Below are 14,812 nucleotides of genomic sequence, written 5' to 3' on the forward strand. Positions count from 1 at the left end.
GAAAACAAAATGCTCCATACGAAAATGAATAAAACGAATGATCTGTGTCTCACCTGTCAGAAGTAGGATACACTGACTTCTGAAAGTTTCAGTGTTTTTGTTACACACTTGAAAAATCTAATGAATCAAATTATTGGACAAACATGGTTCACATAGCCAAACAAGCACCACTGACAGTGAGAGGCGTGCGTTGAGGATCATAAAATATGTACCATTTAAGAACTTGAACTGGATCCAATTAGATGGGTTTCTGCTGTCACAGGTGACAGACCCTGTTTTACAAGACTCACTGGCCTCCACCCAAAGCCACAGCGCAGTCAATGAGGAACAATGAACTAGGAGCACCTCAGTGTTCCTTCACTAAGGGTTCTTATTGTTAGACAACCCGTTTTCAGTATTTACTACCTCTACATGGCACTTTACAAAGAGGACAGCCAAGACGACACACCGGAGTGTCCAGTATGCTATGAGATCCTGTCGGGCAGTGTGCGGACTTTAAGCTGCGGACATGTATTCTGTCACGACTGCTTGGTCAAAACTCTGGTCAGCATTAACAGCGATGGAGCCATCAGGGACACAATTGTCTGCCCCATCTGCCGACATCTGACGTTCATCAAGAGGCAAAAAGAATCGCTGGTGGCACTCTCAGCGACCAAGTATCCAGATGAAGAACAGACCCTGGAGGTGCCTCTTCCGACAACGGCGTCGCAGCTCCGGAGCGCACGGCGCGCCTCCGGGGGCAGCTTACTGAGCGGAGTTAACCGGATAGCCCACTGCTGCGGGAGTATCTTTCGACGAGTCCGTCAGGAGAGGTTAATCGGACACAACCACAATGCGTGTCAGATCTTCATCATAAGTGCCCAGGGGCGACCGATGGCAGAGGAGGATGCGCTCGACGTTGTGATGACAGTGGTTCACCCTCAGCGCAGGGAGAGACGCAGGGTTTGCACCACGGCGCGATGCTTGCTCTGTTTGCTGTCAGCCTTTACTCTTCTGGCACTGGTGGCCGCGACTTTACCTTGGATTTTATTGGCATAGTGCTGCTGAAGATGCACAGCATACAGATCCAAGTGGAAACGATTCAAGAACCTTTAGGGACAATGTTTCCTTGGAAATCAACGTTGTTGTGCATGTGAGTTTCACTAATCAGCAATGTATCACGATATGAACTGTGTGTTCAAGTATTCAGTTGTAGTCATATTGGACTGTAGCTCTGTATTGACAAATTAATTAATTTATCTCGATTAAAATGATAACTAAAACAAAGACTTTCATTGGCACATAATGTATATTGCTAAGCAACAGTCTAAATTAAAATTTTGCCTTAACAACAAGATGAATTAGTCATTAAATTGTTGCTCATCATGAATAACAGTCTCCGTTTTGCAGCCTTTTAACCCCAAGTCAACAAACAATCCTTAGACATCCAAGATGTTGTTAAAGAGGCCCGGGTACTGCTGTGTTTCCAAACAGCAGTACACGTGTTTGTGGCCGAACATGTAAAGCCACAGCCTCCCACTTTTCCAGGTAGAAACATTGCATTGCTCACGCCTTCACACACCTAGCACTCTTTCACATTATGTCACTTTACAAACACAGATTTCAGAGTGTTTTCCTGGGACATCACGTGACAGGCACAAAGCAGCTGATTCTTGGGAACTCAAAGGAACATTAAGTTCACATGTGATCATTTAAAAAAACATAAAATTAGGCACTAGTTTATGTTGACCTGTGGATTAGTCACAATAATATCAACTGGAGCTTGTTGTTGTAGCAAACTATGATCATGAAGCAGGGAATGATGAATCCAACAATAACCTTTGAGTGTTACTCAAGTTTTTATCTTTATGATTTATATAAATGAGAACTGGTAAGAATCCTTTAACCAGTTACTCATAAAGACAGTGTAAAGAGAGACATCTTTGAAGGATCTGTTAGAAATAATTCATGCACCCATGGTAGCCTGAAGGAGATGAGCTGTACCTGTCTACTGTAAGGAGAGACACTGCTTGACTGATTAGATTACCAGAGCCCTTCAGGATAAACTGCATCAGATCAAGACCAAAATATTGAAAGTTAGATTACAATCAGTCACTATTGCAACCATTTGTTAAAAAGATCATTTTCAACAAACTTGCAATTCAAACATTGGCAATTCATTGTGCATTTTGTGGTTGAGATTTAGGAGAGGTTAGACTCTTCCTCTGTATGAATCACCATTATTTTCAAAACAGTGTACACTCCCATTATCTTCTTGTTGCAATTCTTCACCCACCCTGCTTGGCCAGTTCCGCTAGTTACACACCTCAACAGACTTCTGCTACGTAATCACGGATTTGTTCCTCACATGTTAGTAATGTTAGTAATAATCTGCCGTTTAAGATTTTTTCCTATTTGGCTTTCCTTTCCACACTGACCCAAAAAAATGCATCACATGCTACATGAGAGAAGAAAGAGAGAGAGAGAGTGTAAAGATGGTATCAAAATAAGGTCAAAGACAGAATGAGAAGGCTCAGTGAACAAAATGTTCTAGCTCCTAAGTTAGTAGCAGGATATAAAAGACATGCCTTCACAACAAACCTACAAACTGCAGTGGGTGATGTTTGTTGATGGAAGGAAATAAAGCAGCAATGACCAAGTGGGGTTATTAAAAATGTAGAGTTTAATATATATTTATTTCTGACATTCTGATAAGGATTGCAGGTAGGCTTCACAGTACACACTGTGTTCCACTCATTATGCTAAGCAGAGAATGAAGGGTTGGGCATGGTGGGCTCGACAAGCGGCAGATTTAGTTTATACATTAGTTGTGAAAGCAGAAGGAGGCTGTACATCCACAGGCAACCTACACTCCTCCTCTGTATTGCTCAAAATCCCACAAAAGAGCGCCCATTGCATTTCACATTCTCTCACAATCCCTTGACACGACAGTGATTAACAAAAGGACGTGGTCTGTTAAAAATATTTTCCAAGTGCATGCATGACTCTTTTTGTCCCTTCCTGATTTAAATCCACACAATATGCAAATAAACTTGGCTTTGATTTGGCGCGACATACCTGCAGAAGGTGTTGCAGGTATGTCAACATACCTGCGACACCTTGATAAAGTGGAAATAGACCTACAGCCATTAAAAGCTCAATAAAACAATAGAACTGTATATCATTACGTGGAAAAAGTTGCTCTAACTAATATGCACTTAAAAACGTAGCTGTAGTTAATTTACAGCAGCAACCAAAAATAAAGACTCACATTTTTTGGGGTACAGAAGTTTTTTTTGTTGTTGTTGTTTTGTTTGTAGCTTAATTATCACACCTATAATGAATTGAGTGCATGCTTCCAGCTTGGCTGTGAGTTCCAGTTATGATGCCTAAAAGCATTAGAGAAATACTGCCATGTTCTGTTAACAACACATGCCAACAGTCCTGAACTAACTTTATCCCATCCTAACACTCACTTAACCTGTAGAGCAGTCTACTACTAAAACACCTGCACCAGTCACATTCAGAGATAGTTTTGCCTCTGTGTATGAACATATGGATCCAGCACACAAAATAAAAACTTCTAACACACATTGATTATTCCTGTTGTTCAAAAGTAACAAAGAGTGAGGGCACTTGCAATTATTGTCATAAAGTTACCACAACTATCAAGATAATCAACATCACCAAAGTCTTCATAGAGATAGTCAGTCCATTGAGAACACACACACTGAGGCATACCATAGATCCCATATTGGGAGTAAGTGAACTAAACCTAGTTTTTGGATTCAACTTAAAAATGCTTTACTATGAATGCAATGGCTTCTTTAAAGTAGATTTGGAAAAAGGCAATTTTGAGCAAATATTTTGGACTAAGGTGGACCAGTAAACTCTGTAAATGTGCTTCAATTAACACCATCACTGCTCTATGATGATTAGTATTACATAGAAAAGTGATTCTGCTGCATCTCCCATCTGCTAAATTTCAAAATTCTCCAGTGCCTTGCAGTAGCATTAATACCCTTGGAACCTTTTTCATATTTCTCTAGTTCTAACCTCAGTGAAAGCCAGTGCACCAAACAGCCTTCCAAAGTCACTTTATTAGCAAAAACAGAGTCCTTCTGTGAGTGATGTAATCTCAGTATAAATCTATCTGTTCTGTGAAGGCCTCAAAGGTTTGTTATAGAATATTAATGACAAAACAGCAGCCTGAAGATCAAGGAACAGAAAGAAATGCCAGGGATAAAATTGTTCAGCTATTCTAAATGAACGACATTAGAATATAACATGGAACAAATGCAAATCTACCAATATATAGCCCTCCGCTAAAAATGACAAGGCAGGCAAGGAGAGCATTGAGAAGCAGGTTAGAGGCCCAGGGGAGCTCTGGAGGAGCAACAGAGAGCCACAGCTCAAGTGGAAGTATTTATTCACAGGACAGCCTTTTAATGATGCATTCCTCACATCTGGCATAGGAGAGTGGCACGATTGTCAAACTGTTCTTTTCTGAAGTGTGCCACAAGACACGAGGAAACACAGGGTATATGAAAGAAGAATCTCAGGTCAGAGTTCATTAAATCCCCCCATGTAAAATGCTATGTCTGACAGAAAATTAAGACCCAACTAGAAAATATGGTTTAAACAGCATCATGCTGTGGGGGTTGCTTTTCTATCAACAGGGCAGAGAATCTGGTCAGAGTTGATGAGCACAAGGATGGTGCTAAAAACTGAGAAAACCTGTGAGAGGCTACAAAAGATTGATGACTGGAGTGAACGCTCCCCTTTCAGTGGTATACCAACCCTAAACAAAGAGCGGAATGGCTTACATAAAAACATATTCATGTATTAGTAAGATCTAGACTGAAGAAATACTGGTAAGACTTGGAAACTGAGGTTAACAGACTCTATCCAATCTGCCTAAGATTGAGCTATTCTAAAAACAAAAAAACACACAAAAAAAACAGAGGCATATAAACCCCCAAAATTATGTCTCTGCATCTTTCCCTTCATTATTATGCATTGCTATGTTTTGGTCAATAGAACATAGTGAAGTTTGCTGCAGTGAAAAAGTTCAAGATGTAGTAATACTTCTGGAAGGCACTTTATAATTGTCTTGGGTTAAAATTAAAAAATAATTTGGGTATTTCAAGAGTAATGTCTTTCAATGCAGATAGATTTTTTTTAGATGGAGGAATCATAAGTCGATCGTTAAGAGCTATAACAGGACGGAAGATCTCAGATGAGTTGCTGCAAAGTGAACATTCTGCATGTCTGCTGCAGCACCATAGTAAAACGGTGTAAAAGTGAAAAAGAAAAAAAAAAACATGAATCTACAGTACACCTGTTCATTGTGTGCAGGAACAAAATATAACATCAAAATTTTAATCATGTCATTTTCTACACGATAAATATCAGCACATATATTAATATCATTATATGTTCCAGATATGCATTTTACATATAATCTTCCTCTCAATTTTATATACATAAACCTATGTACAGTCTTTGTATTTACACTCAGGGGTCAAAGGTCACTGAACCTGAAGCACTTGAAACAAAATTAAGAGAGAAAATCACACAAACATAAAGGCAGTGTAGTCCTTCATCCGTCAACATCAAGCTGCAGCATCCTAACAGGCGTGAGGGTCAGGATTTACTCTCAGAGGGAAACAAAATTTTAAGATTAACACTTAGGAAGTAAAACTAAATCACTCAGAGGCCCTGAATCTGAAGCAGATCAATCACATCGGTTCGTCATGCAAAAACAACATCTTGCTTCTTCCAAACGGAACAACGGGTGCAAGTAGAAAAAGCTTAAATTACAATAACATTCTTCTGATTATGTGCTGGTACAATGTAGAGTGAGTTTAGGTGAGTTTTACCTGTTCATGTGTAAACACCTATTTTTTCAGGTGGAGTAAAAATGAAGGGACTTTATTAAAACTGACTTAAATGTTCCATCCTGCATGCAAAGCCTGCCTTAAAGGGCCCATTGTGTTTCTGATGTGTGCAAAGTTGAATACCCTGTGAGCCCTGCTCCCACTCTGTGTTTCAACCTGAGGATTTGCTCCAAACCATGCCAGTCTCCCAAAAGCAACTTATTTGCACAACCTGTGAACGTCATATTGCAATTTGATTGCATGTTCTTATAAGGCAAAACAAAATAACTACAAAAAGATCGAGAAACGTAGAGCATTGCACCGCGAAACAAAATTACAAAGTAAAGCAAATAAGCAAAAAATAAATCAGTGATAAAAATATTTTTTGATGTAATACTTATCTACGGTATTTCCCAGTCTTTTCTCTTTAAAGGCAACAGTTCATCCACTATGGCATTTTGGTGTTTTTTTTTTTGTTTGTTTTGTTTGTAGTCACATAAACGTAAAATAAGCAGCTGGGAAAGATGAGTTTCGTTGCAGCCTGTAGCAGATGTGAGGAAAGGTTCATGTTCTGGTTTCAGGTGGGCATTTGGTGAGGCCAGTCAGTGTTTCCACCAGGCCTTGGTGTTGACAGTTCAAAGCATATACAGCCACTGGGACGCTGGTAAATGATGCGTCAGGGTTATAGGTCATAGAATGGTGCTCTGGGGCTCCTCCTCAGGCACAGCGTCCCCCTCTGGAGAGTCTGTCACTGCCAGGGACCTCCTGCAGGGGGCACCGCTGAACTCATCGATGAGGCTGTCCAGATTGACATTGATGGAGGGGATTTCATAATTGAAGATATCTAATGGTGAGCATGATGGGGGGGAAAGGTAAGTGTGAAGAGTGAAATAGTGAAAATGGTAATCGTGAGTGACAAAAAGAGGAAAGGGGAAGGCATATGATGATGATAATGAAGTAAAAAAAATGGAAGAAAGCAGAAGTAATATTAATGCTTCTTATCTGAACTCATAGTGAGTGGTTTAAAGAACTCAGTAGATTATATGTGCTTCACATTCTACACAGGGATGTTTCCAGTTTGATGTTAACTGTAGCAAACAGTTAGTGTAGGAAAAGTGCCAAAAGTATTCACACTCCACAAACTTTCTCACATTTTGTCACATTGTAACCACAAACTTTATTGTATTGCAACGTCCACAAAGTAGCACATCATTTTGAAGTGGAAAGGATACATGTCTACCAAAGGCATAAAATCTGAAAAGTGTGGCATATGTGTATATTCTGCCACCTTTATCTGAAAACCATTAATAAAACTGTCTTAAGAGGACATCTAATTAATAAATTGTATGTAACTCAGTATAAACCCAATTGTTCCATCAAGGCCTCAGAGCTTTTTAAGGGAATATTAATAAGCAAATTCTATCATAAAGACATAGGAATACATTCAACAGGTAAGGCATGGTTTTCAATTAGTTTAAAGCGGGGAGACGTTTTAGTCAGTCTAAGCCCAGACCTAAATGACAGTAGAATAGAAATATCCTATATCGTCCCACAGTGGGAAAATTCAGTTATCACATCAGCTAATTAAGGTGGGACCACCATGTTCACACAAAAGTTAAAAAAAATTGAAATAAGAATAACATACTGTGCAGTATGCACAAATTTACAACATAAGAACAATGGTATGATGTAGTTATTTAAAAATAGCCTTTTCAATTGAGAATCTGTTGAAAAACTACTGTTGTCTAAGATTGAGACTGAGTTATTTTCTAACTTTTTGGAATTTTATTTGCAAAAGAATTATTAAACAAGCCCGATGTACTGCTTTGTGTAATTTCAATCACATAATCTCAATAAAATAAATCTGAGAGGCTTTTGGCTAGAAAATGACAAAATGTGACAAAGGTTCATGGGATGATAATATTGTAAGGTAAAGTATGTCACAGCTTTTTGAAACTTCAAAGAACAGCAACACATTTTTTGTCAGCAAAGAAAAATCCAACAACACAGTGACACACCACACGTCTACAACAACAGCCAAAACACAGAGGCAACAAGATGTGTGTGTGGAACTCTGTGGAGAAAGATGGCACCGAGACACCAAGTGGCTTAAAGTAACAATGGAAATCTCATTAATTCTGCTCATAGTATTTGCAGAAACTGTCGCTAATCTAGTGTATTGCACCGTTTACTGGAAGCCACACGTCCAAACAGACTGATGACTATTCCTGTGTAGGAATGAGGTGGAGCGTGGTAAGAGGAAGCAGAGGTTATAAAAAGCAATGAACCTGCCGAGTAGAAGAGCAGGAGGGGGTGGGGGGTTACCTGAAGACCCCCGAAAAAAGTGGCAGGGGGATGCCTGCCGCCATGGTACTTGGAAATAAAAAGGCACAAGAAGGGAGCAGGGGGCTGCTTTAGGATGGACCTTTGTAAGCAATGGTTACTGCAATGTGAGCTCAGTGTGGTGCACTCTGGGAAATCCTTGAGCCATGCACCACTGGTTGACCAACAAAGTGCAAAGATACAATATTGCTGTTAAGAGGGTAATAGAAAATCTGATTTAGAGCTGAGGGTAAGTGTTTGAGGCAGGCTGCAGGAAACCCCAGAGGCATCCACACTACGAGGCCAGGCAGTGAGATGGAGTGCATGGGGCGAGGGGCGGTCTGGCTTACCCTAAAAGTCCCCCTCACACTTAGCCCACACTGAATCCCTGGCCTCACACAGCTGCAAAGTACACAGTAGTAGCAAGGGGGGGACAAGAGAATGATAAATATAACAAAAAAAAAGATTGGTATATATTAACAAAGCACCTCATAATCAGAACATAATACTGTAAATATAATGTGGGATACTCTGGCTATGTTTCCATGTCTGCTCACAGGGAGAGACACTTGTCTTGAGCGAACTGTGTAAGCCTCTGACCTACCTCTGCCGCATGGGGGGGGGTCTGGGCAACACAGATAAACAGAGAGCACATGATGAATCTAATGGCAAACTTCCATACAAGCAGGACGAGCTATGCTGTTTTGATGTTTCCACTGGTTACCCAGAAACATCATCACATAACACAAGCAATGAATACATAGGTTAGGAGATCTGCTCACTACAGCGCAAAAATACTAATATTCACATTGCATAATTCTCAGGTGTCTGCGTTTAAGAGGCCACTTTGTTATTTCATTCCGATTTTTGTTTGGGAGGAGTCATTTAAAGGGACAAGGGATCTTCTGTGTCTACAGTCCTAAAGGGTCCTACACTCGTCCACCATCTCCATTGGACAGAGCCACAGCGAGTCTGAGAGCGGGCCGCTGCAGCCCCACCTGTGGTGGCGGTGGGGAGGTTGTTTCCAGAGGCTGGTATTTACCTGTAGACATGCTCTCTCCAGGAGACAGTCCATCCAGGAGGTCCTGCTCCAGAGGCTGAGGGACTGGAGCCAGGGGTGGGGGTCCTGGGGGTGGCTGAGGAGGGGGCAGGCTCGGTCTCTGCCTAGGTTTAGGGGCAGGCCGGGACTTGGTGAGTGTCCCAGAGAGGGAGGGCGGAGATGATAGTGAGTGGGTTGGCCCGAGTGGAGTCTGTCCAGGGGAGGACGGCGGTACTTGCCCTGGAGGACAGGTCAGTCCGTACGGGGAAGGGGTGCTGGGAGGTGTAGGGGACAGGCTTACAGGTGATGGCTGACCTGTGGACTGGTCAGACATCCCTCCAGACTGGGCGTAAGGGACCTTTGGAGGCACAGGAGCCAACTTCTTGGAACCTAAAATCACAGAGAGCATTTTCATTACTTTGAATATATCAATACAAAACATTTTTAGGTATTGAGAGCCAGTGAGAGCTCACAGCAAGAGAAGTACCAACCTTTGCGCAGGGCGTGAGGGCTGTGCTCAGTTGAGAGGGGGGAATGGCTGCTGCTCTGAGGGCTGCAGCTGGGGGGCACTGTTGGACTTGCCACCTGGATGCCTTTGTGCCCAATCACAGGGGAAAGCTCTTTACTCTTTAGCGAACTGAAAAGTAGGCAGATATTATTATCTGAACCAGAATGAAAACAGCAAATCAGTAAAAAAGAATAGAAAGAAACTGGACTGTCTGCTTTATGTCAACACCAAAACACCCATAACCACCATCATCACCATCACTTGGAACAGATAAATTAGACTCATACCAGAATTAAAAATGGGTTCTGAAAATCACAATATATGAAGAACAAAAACACAACTAACAGTTAAAATTTGACAGTCATAAGACTACGGAGATGTTTAAAGTAAATAATTTCAATAGTAAATAAGTTCAAAAAAGCCTCAAAAATAGTTGTTATAATCATGCAAAGCTGCAACATTTTCCAAATATTTACACTATGTATGACATGGAAAAGCAGGGGAAACTGATTTTTCTTTTCATTTTTACCTACTAAATACATTGGCATGCAATACTTTATTGAAATAAACAGAGTAGTCAAATTTGTGTAGCCCTGTAAAATCATTGTAGATCCAAACAGGTTGATATGTGACTTATTAAAAATGACATAAATACAATTTTCTTGACTTTTTAAGATTGAATGATTTTATTTATTTTCTTGGTTAGATGTATTGTTATTACTCTTTCTTAAAAAATTGTTACATTTAGATTCCTTTTTTTTTCAAAAGTGTGCTAATTGTAATTAAGTGGAAATTTGCGGTCCTATTGACTAAGAACTTATAAATAAAAGCAAAAAACAAAAGCGGACAATAGGAGACATATACTTTTGTGTTGAACCTACAACACAGAGACATTCAGAGGGCCAAGAATGGCCTACATAAAGCACAAATTATGAGAAAAATTAGTGGTTAGACAAAATGTCTCATTGTTAACTCCCTCAGTGAGGTTAAATACAGATTTGCAGCCTCCATTCGAGATTGTTAAAATTGCAGTCAGAAGGGTCAATACGGCATCAAATTCAAATAATTTCTTTATTTACATTTGGCTTGATTGTAGTTTTATTTCAAGCTAGAAATAAATGACATCTCAATGTTTTGTCTCATTAATGTTTCAGTTTTTTCTGCAGTGTGTTGCAGATTTAACACACAGATTAGGATACATACTACCAAACGGAATAAAGTTGACCAGGGAAGTTGTGAAATATTTTAAGTCCGTAACATCTGCATCTAGTGTCAAAACAAATGAAAGAATGGTCCAGTCTATACCTGTAGTAGGTTTATTTTATGCCACCCTCATGATTTCACCTGTTCTGTGTGCTGTACTCTTCAGACAGATGTCCAAACAAAAACAATGAGCTGTGCAGAGAAAAGCTAAAATGATAGTCATCAAATTTTATGTTTAAAGCAAACCACTACATTTACAAAGCTGAAAAATGATGTTTCTCAATGTTTTTTAAGCAGACAATTAACTTGAAGAACATTATGTTATGAGGCAAAAAATATCAACAAGTCATATCAACATAAAGAATAAATATGTTATGTTATCACTATGGCAAACTTCAGCGTGAATAATTTTAGGAGGAACAAGACATGCTCTTACAGAAGATGAAAATATGTGGAGTCACATATTCATGAAAAAGTCCTAGTAAAACCATTGAAATATGAGTTGCTCTCGAGAAGTATTGTAGCATTTAAAACATCAGTTTTCAGATTGGCATATTAGAATAAATAACAAAAATAGTTTAAGTAATTTAATGCTTAAAAAATGACTTTAAAAATGTATTTCAAATAACTTTAAAGCTTCAGTTTTTAGGTAGTTGGCCTGCAAAGCATTGATTTTAATGTCGCCTCTGTAGAGGCAAACTGCAGTTCTTAAACAAATTAGGTCAGTGTCACCGGTAAAAATAAACTAATAAATAAATAAAAAATTATTGACATTTTCAATTTCCCAGGAAAAATTATGCTAGAACAATGAAGAAATTCCATTTTATGCTTTTATATTTTTGTATGTCATAAATCAAGGTTGTCCAAGGTCAGACCGCAAGGGGTGGCATCCTTTATGTTTCAGTTCTCTCCCTGGTGGTAGTTGCTACTTACTCAGCATGTTGTCATTGTTCAGCAGAACCCTGATAACGAGCCAGCATTTGATTCAAGTGAGAGAACTAAAACACAAACCCCCCCGATATAAATTAAATTTGGCTTTTTTCTGTGTGTTCAGTTTGTGTTTCAGCTAAATTTCTAACCACAGCAAATCTCCACCGAGCTCGGACATTGGTGAGATTTTTGTTATTCGAATTTTACCGAGACGTTGTGTGTCACAACCAGGGGTGTGATTGGGATGACAGAGTTGTGTCAGGTTGATTCATATTCTCTTTTCTTTGTGCAAGTAAAACCAACAAAACAAGTTAGAAAAAGGGCCAAAGTCAACATTAAGCTTCAAATTATGAGCTTTGCGGAAATATGCTTTTGCTCAGGCATCTAAATACTTAAAAATGCTTTGAATGAGGTGGTTAAAAAACACTGTAGACTTCAAAATTGAAACAATCAAATATCATTTGAACTGTTCTGGTTGGAGAGAAACCCCACTTCAAACACTTTTCCAGACAAACTGAGCGTCAAAGAACCAGAAGTCAACTGAAAGGGGAGGGGTGAAAAAGCAAAAAGCAAAATCTGAGCCGGCGAGCTAGAAGAGAAAAACAGCTGGAGCTCTGTGATGCACCCACAGTGGCCACAGGAGTGTTGTATTTACCTAGTCAGCCTGGGGGGTCCTCTCTCTCGGGCACATGGACAGGCAGCCCACGGCGGGGGTGGGGGAGCGGACGAAGGGAGGCTAGGGGGGTTGCTGTAACTCTGGTCATGGCGGGTTAGTAGCAAGGGGGTTTTGACATAGAGTGGAGAAGAGTTAGTGTCGAGCGGAGGGGCTTGTGACAAGTCACCTGGCGGGCTGTGCTTGGGGAAGTGCAGACAGCTAGGTTTGGGGTTTGAATTGATGTCGAGTGACGAGGAGGAGGAAGAAGAGGAGGAAGAAGGGGGCGGGGCGGGAGGAGTGAAGCCAGACCAGCGCACTGGGGGTGGTGGCGAGCCAGGGGGCTGGGACTCGGGACCTGGTGCCACAGGACGAGCGCAAGGTGGGGGTTTGGGATAAAAGTGGTGGGGGATGGAGTGGCACGAGGAGGAAGGGTAAGGAGGGGGTGGCCGGTCCTCCCCAGGGGTTGGGTGGGCAAAAGAGGTGTCTGGCCGATTGAGCGACACGTTCTCTGAGCTGTAGACATTAAGAGAATAGACAGCACAAATAAAACAGCTCTAGTGGTTGAACAGGGAATCGCAGTGGAGAAATAAAGAATAATAAAGCTGCTGCCATGATTCGGTGTTAGTTGGTCTGTTGCTCAAACACGGTGTAAAAAAAATAAAAATAAAAAAGCATTTTAGGCAAAGGTTATGGCACCAGCCTTCGGACACAGCCAGCCCAGTTCAAAGTGCAAATACAAAGACAAGCACAAAGAAAAAGCAGAAAAAAGAATGTTTTATTGGCAAAGGAAAAGAATACAGCGTGTAACACTTCCTCTGTGATCATCTTGTGTCTGAACACTGCAGAGAGCTCTGAGGATCTTTCTCTGTGAGCCAAAGTGTTCATCCGCATCTCACAATATTATCAAGCGGATCTCCTCACTGCTGGAAATGGAAACCGGAATTCGCAATATATGACTTGTTTGCATCCCAGGTCCTGCAGTCAGCCCAGGGCAGTGTGAAACAGACACAAAACCCTTTCAATGGCTGAAAGAGCCGCGGGAAATGAGGATAAAGCAAGCCAAACCAGAAGCCAAATTATCTCGTCTGCCACATGGGCCGAAAAAAAAAAGACTGAGGGTTGATTATTCATGTGCTTGAAGGTGATAATGAAAGCCCAGAAATGTAGAAATCAGTGTGTCAAAACAGAAAAAAAATAAAGGAACTGCAAGCTAAAAAGCCAAAGCATTACTGACAGACAGGATATTTTAGCATGCTTGCAAGGACCAAAAAAATGTAAGCGTAGCGCCATTTACAGAGATCCAAATTCACCACAGAATTTGGACAAAAAAAAGTTACACAGTCACGAATACATGACAAAGAAGTGAAGAGAGCACTTAATGCAGAGAGAGAAACAGAACAGAATTAGACTGAAACATCGTGGAGACGTTGCAAATCAATGAAAAAATGGGTGACACATCCTCTTATCTGAGAATGCTTATGGTGGTGATGATGGTGGTGAAAGTAAGAATGACCTGCTGTGAATACGTGAGCAACAAGGGGGCAGCCTCCCTATGGCAACTTACCAAACCCTTTCTCCAAGCGGCGGCGTGGCGGCGGGTGAGGTGGCGAGCTCGCCGGGTTGCTCGGGGATGAGCGTGTCAGCGGGGGAGCCGGGTCCTTGCATGCCAGGAGGGGTGGAAGAAGTCTTGCGCGTCAGCGTGGAAGAACCCTTGCGAGACACCCAGGAGGTATCCATCACTCTGACGCCCATACTGGTGAGAAACACGAGAGTCACATACGTCGGTGGCAACATTAAAATGAATTTAGCTGGGACAGGGAGGGAGGGAAAGAAGTAGGAACAACGGAATGATACAGTACCTTTGTATCTTCCTAATGCTGCGTTAGCAGGGGAGATAAGAGGCAAAAGGGATATGAGGTCATAAGTGATGCAGATATGGTTCACAACACAAGAGTAGAAGACAGAAGATGAGACACTCCGGCGGTGGTCAGGGAGAAGGGATGTTCGGGAGGTGAGAGGAGGTTTACGACAACAACTGACTACTATGGAGAATCCAGTTCATTTTCATACATATTCATGACTTGAAATGAGCTAAAACTCATCCTAGCTGTCTTTCAGTATTCTGTATTTATTACTGCTTTACTAACTTGGTTTCTTATTTCTCATCATTTTTGTCTTTGCACTGGCGGAGTGAATGAGTCAGGCCAGGTGACGCACTAGCCAGACTGTGAGGGAGGAGCTTGGTGTGGGAGGACATGAAGATAAGTCAAGAAAAATATTTCCCTGAAAAAAAAAAA

General features: G+C 41.1%; 2 protein-coding genes across 5 annotated transcripts in view; one reads left to right on the plus strand and one right to left on the minus strand.

Moving 5' to 3' along the window:
- Positions 1-234: 234 nt before the first annotated feature.
- On the plus strand, positions 235-2,500 carry LOC116735246 (RING finger protein 222). The gene has a single exon (XM_032586999.1). It carries the CDS (start codon positions 412-414, stop codon positions 1,036-1,038), a length of 627 nt encoding a protein of 208 aa, XP_032442890.1. The 5' UTR covers positions 235-411; the 3' UTR covers positions 1,039-2,500.
- Positions 2,501-2,642: 142 nt separating this feature from the next.
- The window catches only part of arhgap44a (Rho GTPase activating protein 44a), a 31,782-nt gene continuing 19,612 nt past the window's right edge, over positions 2,643-14,812 (minus strand). Inside the window, exons 17-23 of one of the 4 annotated variants that reach the window (XM_032586997.1) lie at positions 14,375-14,392; positions 14,080-14,268; positions 12,516-13,028; positions 9,711-9,856; positions 9,223-9,609; positions 8,531-8,582; positions 6,569-6,702 (exon numbers count right to left, since the gene is read on the minus strand). In XM_032586997.1, the coding sequence (XP_032442888.1) occupies positions 8,575-8,582; positions 9,223-9,609; positions 9,711-9,856; positions 12,516-13,028; positions 14,080-14,268; positions 14,375-14,392 (1,261 nt within the window). In that variant the 3' untranslated portion in view covers positions 6,569-6,702; positions 8,531-8,574. Of the gene's footprint in view, positions 6,703-8,530; positions 8,583-9,222; positions 9,610-9,710; positions 9,857-12,515; positions 13,029-14,079; positions 14,269-14,374; positions 14,393-14,812 lie in introns of all 4 variants that reach the window. The other 3 variants (XM_032586994.1, XM_032586995.1, XM_032586998.1) reach the window with 3 other exon arrangements.

Source organism: Xiphophorus hellerii, chromosome 16 (genome assembly GCF_003331165.1).
Source record: "Xiphophorus hellerii strain 12219 chromosome 16, Xiphophorus_hellerii-4.1, whole genome shotgun sequence".
Taxonomy (NCBI): domain Eukaryota; kingdom Metazoa; phylum Chordata; class Actinopteri; order Cyprinodontiformes; family Poeciliidae; genus Xiphophorus; species Xiphophorus hellerii.